The sequence below is a fragment of the Penicillium citrinum genome (assembly GCF_028827155.1).
Source record: "Penicillium citrinum strain IBT 23319 chromosome Unknown utg000006l:1.0-3011923.0:1.0-3012962.0, whole genome shotgun sequence".
In the NCBI taxonomy this organism is placed as follows: domain Eukaryota; kingdom Fungi; phylum Ascomycota; class Eurotiomycetes; order Eurotiales; family Aspergillaceae; genus Penicillium; species Penicillium citrinum.
This window is the reverse complement of record NW_026622691.1, coordinates 22,578-37,756: the sequence shown is the minus strand read 5'-3', so window position 1 is coordinate 37,756 and position 15,179 is coordinate 22,578. Positions and strand designations below refer to the sequence as shown.

Below are 15,179 nucleotides of genomic sequence, written 5' to 3'. Positions count from 1 at the left end.
TACGGATATTAGAGATTGTGAATGAAACTGCATATAGCGACGAGGGAGGGTGACCGGGGAGGTCCAATATATGCTTTGGGTTGAAAAAATCCATAGCGTTCAATAACATAGTCAGAGATGTCATTCCCGTGAGAGGAAATGAAATGCTCAAAAAATCCAGGAAAAGTAAATTTCTAACGTGTAGCTCATAGAATATCGATAATGCCGTTCTAGAAAGAGGTGACCATTTTCCACAAAGAACGCAAACACATCGAATAGAAGAGCGAAAATTCCCATGAATGCCGAAGTAATTTCGGAATATTTGTAACATTCGAGTCCAAACTACAGTATGAACGATGAATTGAATACTCTGAGGGCGTGAACTTAGATATAAATCCTTATGATGAATCATATGCAAGAGTCATGTCCCTAAAGTATCATTGGTATTTCTATTCACAACCAACACAGCATTCTAATATGATCAGTCTGATTTAAATTAAAAGGCGATTTCAGTCATTTATTTGAAACTAATGATAAAGGATTCCGAATGCGATTTCCACTCTTGAGTATTCTAGACTGTATGGCACTTGAAAAAGACCACGAAAAGATAGAAACATAAATAGAAGAGCAAGACATGAAAGACCATTTTGTGCTCTTGGAGCTCACTCTAGAAGAAGTAATAACACCCCCGAGAGACAGTATTCAACTGCACAACGCGATATCACCTGTGATTCCATTAACTGAAAGAATTCGACGTCATGCCAGGTTCAGGTTGATCATATAACCCCGATACCGAAGACCCATAGTAAAAGCAAACCAAAGAACGAAAGTAATAAGACCATATGAGAGCCAACAGACCCAGCTCCGTCTCTGCGTTCTGGCGTACTTAGTCCATCCGTCTCCACTGCGCTTTGGCTTGGGTAAAAAATCGCATATTACCCCATCAGCAATTGTCTTCGATGCTAGATCGGCAGGTAAGTCCCCGGCGTACGGTATGTAATATCGAGTGAGCAGAGTGTTAATCAGTCCATCTCTGGCCTGGAGCCTTACTAAAAACCTGGAGCTCCGGTAAACCGAATCAACACGACTATATCGAACTTTTTGATACTGACGAAGGACATTTGCTATCTCTGTATTGGCTGAACTTTCTGCCTCTCTCAATAGATTTGTCAATGTAGCAGCATCTTCGATTGCCATGTTGGCTCCCTGTCCAAAGTTTGGCGTCATCTTGTGGACGCTGTCACCGAGGAGAACCGATCGACCATGATGCCAGATCTTGAATATATTCTCCTCCAGTACTGTCATGGAAGCTGTTTCTTGATTGTCCCATAGATCTCCAAATGTGAGACTTTTGTAAAACACGACGTTCCTCAACTTTTCCGCAACAGTTGAAGTATCTGTTGGTGTGTATCGAGGACAATGAGGATAGACATATTTCTTGGCAAGTTTTTGTATGACGAACCAATAGATTCGTCCTTTTTTTCCATGAATTGTGATAATAGTCAAGCCATCAAACAATGCATTCACTTGCTCGCCTAGCTTCAATCCTGGAATGTTTGACGAAATCCCGAAAATACACCGAAATTCAATCGTGAGGCCTGAATACAATAAGCAAATCAAAATAGAGACCATTAATATTTTTAAACATTAACTCACCAGTTCTATCTTCATCCAAGGCTCGAGTGGGTGAAGTATTCTTCATTGCCCTCCAAATCTCCCTCCGAACGATGCTGTGCACACCATCTGCGCCTACAACAAGATCGCCTCCGTATACAAGTCCACCGGCTGTATGAACTGCCACGCCCTCCGAGAACGTCTCTACCATCGTAACATTCTGCCCCAGGATGATTTTATTGCGATCGGGGTAATTCCGATAGAGAATGTCTAGCATTACCTTGCGGTCTAGAAATGCAATGGGAAAGCCAAATCTGTTAACCCTGCGAGTCAACGGTCAGATGGAAATCAATTGAATGTTTGGTGATTAAGTTTTACTGGCCTTTCATTCAGGACCTTGGTATAAGAGCTGTTGAAGGAGAATTCCCCAGGGAGCGTGACATTTGCCTTGCTCAGAGGTTCAATTTGCTCCTCAACCTGATCGTATAAACCTAGTTGATCTAAGATGCGAGCTCCATTTGGTAGAATCCCTATAGAAGCACCGATCTGTGACGTCGGATTATTTGCTTTCTCCAGAACGATATGCGCTATACCCGCGCGTTGAAAGCAGTGTGCTAAAGTCAGACCTCCGATTGATCCGCCGACGATGATAACTTGGTGCTCATTCTTCTTCATCTTGGTATGTTATGAGATGAATCTCAGTAATTCTGAGTGTGTATGAATTTTTTCAATATCCAATCTGCCGAACAATCAAATTCATCGGGAGTGTCTGATCAAGGGGCCGTTATTGCACCATGCATACAATTGTAATCGAATCCCGGTATCTGCTGTGCGAAGAAGTTTGTTAGACAGGGTCTGGTGGCTTACTCGGGAGTATACGAACATAGTTTTATTCCATGGTTTCTGGGCTAATATCAGTCACATGCATTACATCCGAGACCATCTCTGCATTCCATGGCATAGCAATCATGCTCATGCTCGCCATAGCCGAAATCATCTTACGTATTAACTGTTTTATAATATAGATTGTCTCCTCACGAAACTATAATGAGTCTTGGTAAGATGAGGGGTCTGGCTCAAACAGCCAGCAAAATCATTCAGGCTAATACATCCAAGGCAAAGGGAAGATTTAATATGGGAAACCAGTGAAAAAGAGTTATTTAGACATGACGGTCAGATGGATCAATCAAGCAATTGACGACCCGCTATATAATTGCACAGCTTCGAAGCATAATGGACAGCGCAGAGGTCTATGGTTCAAATAAATTGTTTTGCCATCTCGGTGCATTTTACCGCAAGAGAATTAGATCTGAGATTCGGGTTGTTTGCCAATCGAACAGTCCAATACATTTGCACTCATTTCCGGCTATATGGAATAAATCTGATAAGCTAGCATACTTGAAAAATATTGACTGGAAGACTTCACTCCATGCAGGTTCAACAGAGCTTCCAGAGCTGAACAATAAATAACTCACTATATATAGATAATATTGGATGGGTGATATGATGGATTTTCAGACAATTGCAGGGCTTGGCATGGTCAGCCTAGACTTTCTGTTCTGCTGAAAAATTAATATATACAGAATCAATTATCTCTAGATGCATGGCTGCAGCAGCCCATATTCCGAAATGAAATTCAGACCAAGAACATATATTCTCTGGAATAGTCCATCAGCTTATGCAAGGATCGGCATATTCAAAGTAATGGAGCGCAGTAAACGACCAACTGTACTCATGACCTTGTCCAATCTACATTCAATTATGCTTATTATTATCACTGTATTATATCTTGCCGGGATGTACTAGCGGTCCCGTCAATACTGAAAATGAATGAATCAGGTCCTATCATTTTTTCGGACCCATCGGGTCATGCAATATTAGAGATTGCTATTCCATAGTCATCTTCTAATCGGAGCCGATATAGCAATCCATCGAGTTTCCGGTCTTTCTTGCCTCGAATATGCATAGGCTTATGCATAGTAATAGTTTGGATATACATTAGTTGATTGAGGAGTGAAGTAACTGCATTTGCGACTACCTACTTTGTCAACAAATATTGTCGTTCAGCTTGGGGTCTGAGTTCATACATCAATGATTCGTCAAGTCTCCTATTTTGTCCTAATATTTATGTGAAGCTCCAGAGCAGTCTTACTTATAGTAATATTCGGCAGACCTACAACAAAGACGATCCTCATAATCGAACATCTCATTTCTCACAGTCAGTTTTCTGAACGACTTTGCCCATGTATCTTCAAAATGCAGTCTCATTATTGACGGTAGCTGTCGGAAGTGGTTTACTATACTTGATTTTCAATTATGTGCCCTTCGCCCAATACTTGTCCAGAAAGACACAAGCAATAGGACAGGAGAATCCAAAAAAGCTCACTGGGATAGAATGTCCATATGAATACTTACGTTCACTATATGGAAAGCATCACTGGGCTCCATTCGTTAACAAACTTTCCCCGAACCTCCGTCAAGCAAGACCCGCAAAGTATTTAATGATATTAGAGACTATGGACGTAATTCATCTCTGCTTGATGTTGGTTGATGATGTGCGTTTTTAATTCTTCAATGCACATGACTCGTTGTACTGACCGAACTCGCGGCTCTTCAACGACAGATATCCGATGGCAGTGAGTATCGGAAAGGGAAACCAGCAGCTCACAAAATCTACGGCGCATCAGAAACGGCCAATCGCGCTTATTATCGTGTTATCCAGGTGCTTGCTCAAACAGCCAAAGAGTTCCCGAGTCTCTCGGTCTGGCTAACAAATGATCTTCGAGATGTCCTTGAGGGACAGGATATGTCTCTCGTTTGGCGCAGAGACGGGCCACGCGGGTTCCCTGCTGACGCTGTGGCAAGGGAACGTGCATATCGCAAAATGGTTTCTTTGAAGACAGGAGGGTTGTTTCGATTACTTGGACATCTTGTTCTCGACAATGATTCCATGGATGAAACTTTCACAACTCTTGGGTATGTCATGTCCGCTTGGTGATAACCAAAGGAAAAAGAATCCAATGCTGACCACTTTCTAGATGGAACTCCCAACTCCAGAATGACTGCAAGAATGTATATTCCTCGGAGTATGCGGAGATGAAAGGTGTAATAGGTGAGGACTTGAATAATCGTGAGATGACATACCCGATTGTGCTCGCACTTGATGCTCCTAGCGGATATTTGGTTGCACGGGCCCTGAAGACACCGTCACGTCGTAACATTGCGAAAGCTTTGAGGGTGATCCAAGGGCAAAGTGTTCGAGAAGCATGTATGGAGGAACTCGCGAGATCTGGGGCATCTGTCAAGGAATGGCTGATGCTGTGGAAGAGAAACGAGAAGTTGGATTTGAAACAATGAATTCTGAATGTTGATTATACACTATTGGCACCTGTACATGATGTGCAAAGGAGTACGAGGAAGGAAGGATGTGTGTGCATCAGTGAGTCTGTATAGAAGGACAGAAAAAGAAGATGTAGTAAATAGGAGAAAAAGTTGCAATGCAGCAGTGTTCACTAATTACTGGTGATGAATACCAGTACTATTATGCTTCTTCAATACATCGGTCATCATAATGACACTGGTCTTCAATCTCGAGCACTGTTTCCAACGTTCCTTCATAGGTGATATGTTTCCAGGGTACTGCGTAAGGTGCTGAAACCCAATGTATTCGAGCTCTTGAGATATTTATGTAATTGAAGAATGTAATGAAACTAATGATGTAAATCATGTTTCATTGATGACTTATTTCAAAAATTGAGAATTCAAGTTTATCTACCAATGCGAACTTGTAGTCGGCAACTTTGATGAAATATGCACATCAGATTGAGCTTGTTGGAACAACCTCAATTTCATTTGAGTTTCACTTAACAACGACTAAAACCCTCGCAAGATACAGATTTCGCTCAATGATTTGCATATACCCTCTCATATCAGAACGCGGAACTTCAATAAATTTCTTTGGAGAACATCCTCCTTTTTCTGCTCTAACTCTTCCATATCCCAGCTTGCCGAGACGAATCGGCCAGCGAGCCAGTCCCGTCTTTCTCGTACAAGCCAGACCAGCGTGTCAGCAGCCAGCTCGGGTGTATCGGTTAGAACATTTTGTCTTTCTGGGGGCATGTTCGTGGCCAACTCGGTCTTTATGGCGCCTGGGTGGAGCGACATGGCGATCACCCCTTGCTGGAAGTATTCTTTGTTCACGAATTCAGTAAAGCGACACATGGCAAACTTAGTCGTCTGGTAGGCTGACGCGCCGGGGAACATGGCATGGGCACCACCGCTGCTGATGTTGATGATTGTCTTGGTCTGCGATTTGAGTAGCAGAGGTATAAAGAAATGGGTGACGAGATAAGTGCCTTTGATGTTGACCTCCCATGTGCGCCACCAGTCACTCGGGTCAGATTCAGCGATGGGCTTCCATTCTTCCAGATAGCCAGCATTGTTGATAAGGATGTCGAGACTGCCACCAAGGACATCTGCCGCGATATTCGCCGCTGCTCTCACGGAGTCTTCTGAGGTAACGTCCATCTGCAGGCATTGTACGACTGGCCTGGCCCGGTTGGCCTTTGCAGCCGCATTGTAAACGCCAGTCTTGATATCAGATGAATCCGAACGAGCGGCTAGCAAAATCTTGGAGCAGCCTGCAATAGCAAAACTTATTGCAGTCGCTTTGCCGATTCCTTTAGAGGCACCTGTAATTAGAACAGACTTGCCATTTAGATTGGCTTTGGTGGGATTGATGAATGGGTAAGTGTCTTTGCGCGTTGAGGCATAAGCGGCCACGGCAGACCAGTTTGTGTCACTTAAGGAATCGTCCGTCGACATGGTCCGTCCCAAGAAGCCGGTGATCCAAGATTGTAAGAATTCAGTTTAAAAAGTTCAATTTACTTCAAAACTGGACCCAAAAAAAATCGTGGGTGGTACTTTATACTTGATATCTCATATCGAAGGCGGGATCTACCAATTAACATTCCTCGAACTTCATTTCTCGGCGGAGATTTATTCTTAACTCCGTCGTCTACTCTTCTATCCGTTAACTCCACGACGATCTATAATTGTTCACGATGTTAAGAATAACTATCTAATTTAGCATCTTAGTTACCATCGAATCTTTAGAAATTCAAATAGGACCCAGATAGACCGAATACGTAAACCAGCAGAATCCCTTCAAAAGCACAGTAAACGGTAATTGCGATGATTTTTCTCAAAACGGAAGGACTCGGTTAACTTCTCCATGAGTATAAATATGTTCTTTATAGAAAAGGAAATATGCAAACTTGCGTGAACTCAATAATTACCTTGAATGTTGCCAGGTATTCGCTGAGAATATAAATCTCCAAGATTTATCTATCTTAGATATACTATAACTAACTGCAGTAGACTTCAGATTTTAACGGTAGTAGAAATACTTTAGTGCACTCTATCAAGGAAGGATGGTTCTTCAGATTTGGGATCGTAATCTATAAAGTGGAATGGTGATGGTGGCTGATGATGGATAAACCTGTCGAACTACCGACTAGATGATAGGTGCTCTGACTCTCAATGACTAGAGGTTTTTACAAGAAAGTCTATATCTTATTCTAAGCCATCGCCTAGACTCTATGATATACCCGTAACTACTGGTTGAGTGTTAGAGCTTAATCATCCAGAGCACCCATTTAGGTAGGCACTTGGGTTGTTTCCGCCAAGAATTGAGGGGGCCAGACACAGCCTCGTAAAATCACTACGATGACTATGTATACAGTAAAGTGTGGGGGCGATTTAAAGGAACCAGTGCCCAATGTACTGTGTTGTGATATCATTTAGGCGATATATAAAACAGATTTGTTTGGAAATGTGGGTACGGCCTGGGTCTGGGGAAACCAGTCGATAGATCCAAAAATTGCTCAATCTTTATCTAAATTTGAACAACAGGTCTCTTCTCGCTTTGTTGGGGCCAGAGACGTGAAAAACAATTTGACTGCCAGCAAAGATTGCTATGAGAACATCTTTCAATCCGGTTCATCGTGGTGATTCTCACGAGGCTGTGTCTGGCCCCCTCAGTTCTTGGCCCTCAAAAGTACTAGTAGCGGCTCGTCATGCTCGTATTCAATTTTCAGCCCCCTGAAGCGCTCTGGCGCTCTGGCGACTATATGGATTCTGTCATTGGTTTAAAGCCGCAAAGTGGAGTGTCCAGGGAAATTCTGAGGAATACACTCGATTCCGGGAGTAATATTCCAGCCACGAAACATTCGTCTATAAGACAAGCCCGAGCCTCACCTCCTGGGGGGGCGGCTATGAAATAGCTTTGGAACGAGAGACCCATCTGCAGTCATTAATCTCCACAATATAACCGTACTCCCAGGTACTATATCAATTATATTGTGAATCTCCGCGGTCAGAATGTCTTTAGGTTCACTACCAAGGTGGCAATCTGCCCTGTTCAGTGCCGGTCGTTTCGCTATTGCTGCGTCAACCGTTGAATCGGATTTTCCAGCGAGCGTGGTTATCACGACAATAATATCTTCGGTTCTCTACTTGCAGGTAATTTTATTTGAAATCCTTATATAGTATTTTCAACAGGTGCCGTGAAACTAATTCTGTGTATAATCCTAGTTCCAATATGCGAATGGAAGTGTAGCAGCTTCACTAGCCGTCCTGGAAGCACCGAATTCGATAAACGCAAAAAAGTCTCCAGAGATTGATGCTTCTGAACTTGGCGAAGATATAAAAGATCGAAAAATGGAAAAAGAAATTAAATCCGACGTTTTACTAGAAGAAACCAAAGAAAGAAAACAGTTCCTTCAGGTTTCGTGGCGGCAGTTCGCTTACGGTTGTATTACATATCTCGGTGGCAACAGCCTCGGTTTCGGTTTTTCGACGTTATGGCACAAAGCTGAGAAAGCATATTTTGACGACTATATCCAGACGATGGCAATGTTGTTACCTGTACCTTTATTGCTCGGAGCACTATCAATTGGTGCCCCCAGTCCATCTGAGTTGAGAAGATCTTTTGGTCGCCGTACTTTATATAGCCGAGGAAACTTTTTGTGCAATTTTCCTGGACTGGATTTCTTCGCTGTTTATATGGTATTGGCATTGTTGCCGATGGCTCTGGCAACCCACCTTGATGGAAATGGCAGTTTAAGCTCCCCTGTCTTGATATTGACGAAAATACTTGTCGGGTTGCTTCTCACAAATATCCAAACAGCCTGGATCCATGCAATTATTACAAAACCCAGCAAGCGTTCGTTCTGGGAAAGAATTCCTGGATATCAAGATTGGATTCATATTATGCCTGCAACATTTTTCGACTTAACGTTACCGATTTGTGCCTACTATCTGACGAAGCAGCTCCTGGTGTATCTGAGTGATCTTGGGAGGTTTGACCTGACACCATGCCCATTACCTCTTGTGATGGAACTCTTGACATCCGTTCTCACACGAGCAATCTATATTAGAGTTGCGGCTTCATTGCTTCCTAGTAATGAAGAAACCATTATAGCATTGGATCCTGATATTCAAGGGCGAGATAAGAGCAACGCAAGTCATCATCTCGGCATTATCGACGCTTTCAGATCCATAAGTATGCAGAATTGGCATTATTATCGGAATGTCATTCGAAGCGTTGTTTCCTTGGAGCTTGCCTTTCTATTTCCCTTTATCGTCACTTTGGGGCTAGAGTTTTATTTTGAGCGGCCATGCACCGTTCCAGAGCTACTAAACTTATTTGCCTCCATGTTCTTAGCATAGAATGGCTAGACAGGTTACTGGGTTTCTTTTAACTCGCGAAAGCGACTAACAGCATTCAGAGTATGATGATGCGAAGAAGCGTGATGAACGTTGCCGCCTTTTCGAATGGGCTTCTTCATTCGACAACGATATAGTGACAAATTTTGCTTCTTCTATTAAAAGATAGTTCGAGATCTACATACATGGAAACGGCATTTGAGGATTTTTATTGATCTTCTTCCTTCAAATCCAAGACAACGCTTCAATATCTCCAAGATACAGTACTCAATAGATGCAATTCCATGAATGAAATCCGAGAAAGACTGGTTTAAATTATCCTGAATAATCTATAGTTCTACAAGAACGAGAAGACAAAGAATAAGAAAAGAAAAGAAAAGAAATGTATTATGGGAATTTATTTCTCTCAAGATATCTGGGAAAAACAAACTGTCAAACGAAACTTGAATGCATCTTCGTAGATTTTCCCTCGCCATTTCCTTTACCATTCAACCAGATCTGGCGCAGCTGTGGGTAAAATGATCATGTTTCCTTTCATATCCCGAAAATAAACCTGTGCATTCCCCAAAATCCCGGGATAAATCTACCTGCAAAACCTATTAGCATGTTTCTTGGGACCTGCCACGCGCCAAGGGAATATAGAGATCCCGACGGGTTGTTGCTAGTGATTCCAACATATGATGTTCCTGTAGTTTCTGGCTCCATGCACAACTTGGTGATTACGGCCACAAGATCTTCGTAGGAAACAACTGCAATAACAGTGGTAGATGTGATGTATTCAGCATCAACAATTAAAGGAGGTTGGACTAAAGTTGTTGCCAACAGTGACTTATTTGATAAAAGTATCCCCTCTGCTGCTGCGATATCCGCGTAAACGTAGTTATATGCATTCATGATGGCCCAGTGCAACAGTGCAGGGCGTGGCGCTGAAAATGCATCATTTCGTGACGCGGATGAAAGAATTGTAAGCCTTGGGCGCTGCGAGGATTCTCCTTTTATATAACATTCGGTACCAGTAGTATCATTCGCAAATACATTGACTGTATATCGCGAATGGCCCCCGGATATTTTGATCATTTGTCAGATAGATAAACACAGAAGATTACGCAATGGAGTCTTTTCACGCCTCTAAAATTTATAGCGTATTATTAACCCAAGATTTATGAAACTACTTAGACGTATATCTATTCGCTCTACAGTATTGCTCCACAGTAACGTCACGCCGTGCAAATATTAAACAGACTTCCTATATCATTCGACAAAACAGTAATGCAGCTATGTATGTCCATGACGTGGATCCTATCTCTCCAAGCTTTTCACCTCGGATCCAAAGAATTTAGAGGTTTAGTGGTGCTCCCGATGATCTAAACTCCGGGTTGCATATATATAAAAAACCACTCTTCGTCTGCTGGATCCGTGCTAGGAAGACCATGGTCCCAATCTCACAACCATTGACTTTAAACCTTAACAGAGCAATCGATGCTCTTTGCATGGAACCCGAAATTCGCACCACGTTCATCAAAACCTGTTCTCTTGCCCTTGATCCATGGGCATCCCTTCTCCGAGTAGACCGTGCAGAGGCTTCCCCCGTCGGCGGACCCTGAGATAAACGGTTTCCCGTTCGAGGAGACGAGGTTCTTGCAGCGTCCGTTTGACTTGACATGATAGCAATTCTTTTGGTTCTTTTTCTTGCAAACTCGACCGCCACTGTCGAAAATTCCGCGCTCTTCAATATGGCTGGCGGTCACGTCGTCTTCTATCTATCTATTAGTCTCGGATATTTAACAGCTATACCAGGGTCCATTACCTTCGTTGTCATCGACAACAAGAGAGTTGTCGCCCTGCTCATCTTCAGATCCGAAGGGAGCAGATTCGTTTCCAGCCGGATCTACCTATTGAGTTAGGATTGCTGTATATAGATGACGGGGCTCAGCGATATTACCAAACGTGTCATCAATGGGGATAAGTTCGGCGTCTTCTGCGGGCGTCTGAGGAACCGCAGAGGACAAAGCAGTGGCAGCCAACAAAGACGAGATTAAGTATACAACGCGCATATTGACTTAGAGGATAAACACTTGGGAAGCTGTGGTCGTATTGTTTGTGTTTCATTATATATCATGACGACGGGGGCCATCGACCTTTTATGCTCTAACTATGGCTCCAGATACTCAACCCGATGATGATAACCTGTAAGTAAAAGTTAGTGAAGTAGCGGCGGAAAATCTCATTGAACGTAACGTAACCTGAAGCCAAAGCAAGATCCAAGCGGCTATACTGCTTTTACACATGGATCTAGCCGGTGTTAGGGGCATGCCGCGAGTGCCTCTGCGGGCGCCCCTTGGCGTTTATAATACGATCCACGAACACGAGCTCACTGTGCCAGTTTCTGAATCTCAACCAGCACATATATAGAGCCACCACTGGCGGTATATAGATTTAGTATGTGCCTTACGATGTAACCTCGGATACAACTACCTTAGGTCGACTTGGCTAGAGCTTTTTATTGGGAAAAGTAGCGCCCTAGTCGTCGTGGCTGCATCGTGTTCCCTGAGATCTGAGGAACCCCCCCCTCGTATCTTGGGGATGATATATTCTCATGCTAATTTGTTTAGGGTATACCATAAGCTCTGTTATTTATTTATAGCAGCTGTGATGGATGATGTCGAATTTCGTGGCTTAGGCTAACCAAATCTAGGCTATAGCGTTATGTAGTCTTGTTTTCATTTTTCCAATTTCCTCGTTCCATTCTACCTTCTCCCGGCCAGCCCCACTGTCTATGGCTGAATCCGCACTTCCAACGGTAAATGGAGCAGACCCAGCCAGTACATCAATCTAATATCTGACGAGTTTGACGATGATTACACCTGCCAATGTGTCAACAATGCACTGGCATGCAAGGTGCTCAGGCGGCCCAAAATCCCTGTGATGTCAAGCGTGAATAGTACTTCTCGATCTGGACCCCTGGATTGAAAGAGACAAAGCCCTTCAATCTGGTGTAGGTGCTTTCTTAATAAACCTCCAAAAAACCTTCTATGCCACCAAAGCCGCATATCCGACGAGGCCCGTGATGGGCAAAATGATCGCCGCGCCAAGATAATCGGCCTCCGGCAGGTCACTCCGTCTCTAGACCAGGTCCCTTCACACTCGACTGCAACATCTTCATCTAACTGTGATAAATGCATACCAAGATGGTGACCTATCTGCCAGCGTGGATGCTCAGCAGCATCCTATCTTGTACAATCCGCCCGCCATTCTAGGCGTTCCCTAGTTATGTTGTACTGGCACCACCATTCGTTTCAGATACAGGCGGCGTATGATACACTCCGCACAATGGGATATTCTTTGAGGCAGCGATGTTGGTGTGGTTTTTTTTTTTTTAGCGTGAGTTGTGTATTATTTCCATTTATTTGTCAATGCAAGTCTGGTTCACTTGATAGTTCGAATGGATTCTGGGAACTTATATGACACACGCCAACTTGCCCCTCGTCTGGTTACTCTCCAACAACTTATGGGCCTCCACAATCTCAGTAAAGGCAAACACTTTCTCTACAAACACCTTGAAGGTCCCATCTTTTAGTCTTGGAAGAACATGCTTCACTAGCGAATCTCTGAGCTTCCGCTGGTATTCGAGCTCCCGACTGCGAAGCGTACTGCCTTCGACGCGAAGTCTCTTGAACAGAAGTCCGCTAATGTCCACCCCATTCTGCAACTTCTGCCCACTCATCATTCCCAGAATGACAATACGACCATCGCGCGCCGCGACGTCCAAATTCCCCTGGAAGTAATTTGCGCCCACAAAATCAACAATCAAGTCGACGCCTGCTCCGTCGGTGACCTTCGTGAGCTCCGCAGCCCAGTCTTGAGTCTTGTAGTTGAAGGCAGCCGTCACGCCGAGCTCGCTAACGAGGAAATCGCATTTTTCCTGGGAGCCGGCTGTCGCGTAGATTGCTTTGGCGCCCTCTGCTTTGGCGAGTTGGATGCCACAAATGGAGACGGAGGAGGCACCAGCGTGCCATAGCACAGAATTGCCGGGCTTAAATTCCCCAATGATGTGGAGGGCTTGCGATGCAGTGATCCACGTCTACAAGGTTAGCAAAGTATCCTGCCTTCATTTCAATACAAATCTCACCTCTGGAACACAGGCAGCTTCCTCCCATGAAAGTTGCACTGGTTTATGGACCAGCATTCCCGTATCGACGACGATGTACTCCGCATATGCTCCTAGGAGGTGTTAAAAACGAGCATTCACCATGGGGTGTCCAGGGCAATGAGAACCTCCATACGCAAGACCGAACACGGCGTCCCCAACCTTGAAGTCACTTTCCGCACCCGCGGCGACCGACTCTACCATGCCTGAGAACTCGACCCCCATGGTAACCGGCGCCTGCGGTGGAAGAGGGTACAAACCCTCTCTCTGCAGCAGGTCCATGCGATTCAGTCCAAAAGCTTTGATTTTTATCAACGCTTGTCCCATGGAGGGCGTTGGTTTGGGGATCTGCTTGATTGACATGGCATCTGCAGGGCCTTTGCCGCCCTTGACCACTGTTGGTTGTCCTTTAGTACGACGCTTAAGTATTCTTGCGGAGCTGGGGGTTTCGATCGCATACCGACTGCTCTCATTTCTGGCATGGTGACTTGTCTGTTAGAACATATGCACACAAAATGCAGTTTCTGTACAGATTGAAACGGAAAAAATTAAAATAATCATTGGTTTTGGAATAGATTAATCATTCACTGATCGAGTAACTAACGAACCAGTTACGGTATGGGAGAGTTAACAAGCTGAGGTAGCTATGACACCAGACCGTCAAGTCCGACGGAAACTGATAGATACTGACACTCCGACAGGTCAAATTACGCACAGTAACATAGGTCCGACGGAGACTGATAGAATTACTTCCGAAAGAAAACCCCGCGCCACTTACATTTACCCCAGGGATGGACACTAGGTAGTGCGAATTTCAAAAAAAATTGAGGCCATTCCTCATGTATCGCATATCAGCCATATTAGCATCCCACTCACACACAAGTATATAGTAAAAGGATAATTAATATTACAGTCACACCATCCCAGTTTGAATAACATGAATCAATTATCCTCATTCACGAAGACATATCGATATCTGGGGTCTCCTTTAGTCACATCCACGATGGCCGCATTGGCCTCCTTCATCGGTATCTCGGTCACCCACGGAACTACATTCTTGCCCACTGCCAGCTGTACCATTTCTCAAATCTCCCGCGACTTTCGCAGAGCGGGAAGCCAGTAGGCCAGCTCGGAAGGGCGGATTTGACGAGAGTATGTCGAGCAGTAGGGACCATTATGTCACAGAAAATGTTCGACCTTTTAAACAACAAAAACTAAAATAGCAACATGAAGAATTGCTCACACCTAAACCGTACTAGGGTACTCTCTCTGACACTAGTTCACACAACAGAAATGAGGACTTATCATATGTAGAAAACTATACGCGCGGAGAACCAGCTAGCGAGCAACTTAGTCTATTGGTACTATCCTCTGTTGCAACAATATTTTGACCTTGTATGCTACATAGTAATAGACAAAACGGATTTTTGCTCCTCTGCTGTAGCAGGATTTACCTATCACCGTGACGGCCACCGATACTACCCACAAGCAATATTGACAACATCGAAAACCCTTCATTCGAGGAACGAGTAAACAAACCACAACACAGCAAGAGAGTCGTATACAGACAAGCACGCATATCCACGACGAACAAAATCACCAGATAATTTGCCAGAATGAATTCGGATCAAATCAAGCTCCAGTTATGACATTCCCAGCAGCATGTTCTCGCCCTCATTTGACTTTCTTTGCCCCCCCCCCCCTCTTCCAC

The 15,179-nt window shown here is 44.0% G+C and overlaps 5 protein-coding genes across 5 annotated transcripts; 1 reads left to right on the top strand and 4 right to left on the bottom strand.

Annotated features, from left to right (window-relative positions):
• Positions 1-735: 735 nt before the first annotated feature.
• Positions 736-2,268, bottom strand: N7469_006555 (FAD-dependent monooxygenase spyC; the record flags this gene model as incomplete). The annotated part of the gene is made up of 3 exons (XM_056645473.1): positions 736-1,577; positions 1,636-1,916; positions 1,976-2,268. The coding sequence occupies 3 exons, from the start codon at positions 2,266-2,268 to the stop codon at positions 736-738; spliced, it is 1,416 nt and encodes a 471-aa protein (XP_056498914.1).
• A 1,568-nt stretch (positions 2,269-3,836) lies between these two features.
• N7469_006554 (terpenoid synthase) lies at positions 3,837-4,950 on the top strand (the record flags this gene model as incomplete). The annotated part of the gene is made up of 3 exons (XM_056645472.1): positions 3,837-4,148; positions 4,217-4,569; positions 4,632-4,950. The coding sequence occupies 3 exons, from the start codon at positions 3,837-3,839 to the stop codon at positions 4,948-4,950; spliced, it is 984 nt and encodes a 327-aa protein (XP_056498913.1).
• A 567-nt stretch (positions 4,951-5,517) lies between these two features.
• On the bottom strand, positions 5,518-6,417 carry N7469_006553 (SDR family oxidoreductase; the record flags this gene model as incomplete). Its single annotated transcript, XM_056645471.1, has 1 exon — positions 5,518-6,417. The coding sequence occupies one exon, from the start codon at positions 6,415-6,417 to the stop codon at positions 5,518-5,520; it is 900 nt and encodes a 299-aa protein (XP_056498912.1).
• Positions 6,418-10,778: 4,361 nt separating this feature from the next.
• Positions 10,779-11,375, bottom strand: N7469_006552 (uncharacterized protein; the record flags this gene model as incomplete). The annotated part of the gene is made up of 3 exons (XM_056645470.1): positions 10,779-11,077; positions 11,129-11,209; positions 11,264-11,375. The coding sequence occupies 3 exons, from the start codon at positions 11,373-11,375 to the stop codon at positions 10,779-10,781; spliced, it is 492 nt and encodes a 163-aa protein (XP_056498911.1).
• Positions 11,376-12,778: 1,403 nt separating this feature from the next.
• Positions 12,779-13,950, bottom strand: N7469_006551 (NAD(P)H-quinone oxidoreductase; the record flags this gene model as incomplete). The annotated part of the gene is made up of 4 exons (XM_056645469.1): positions 12,779-13,402; positions 13,451-13,542; positions 13,597-13,863; positions 13,929-13,950. The coding sequence occupies 4 exons, from the start codon at positions 13,948-13,950 to the stop codon at positions 12,779-12,781; spliced, it is 1,005 nt and encodes a 334-aa protein (XP_056498910.1).
• Positions 13,951-15,179: the final 1,229 nt, after the last annotated feature.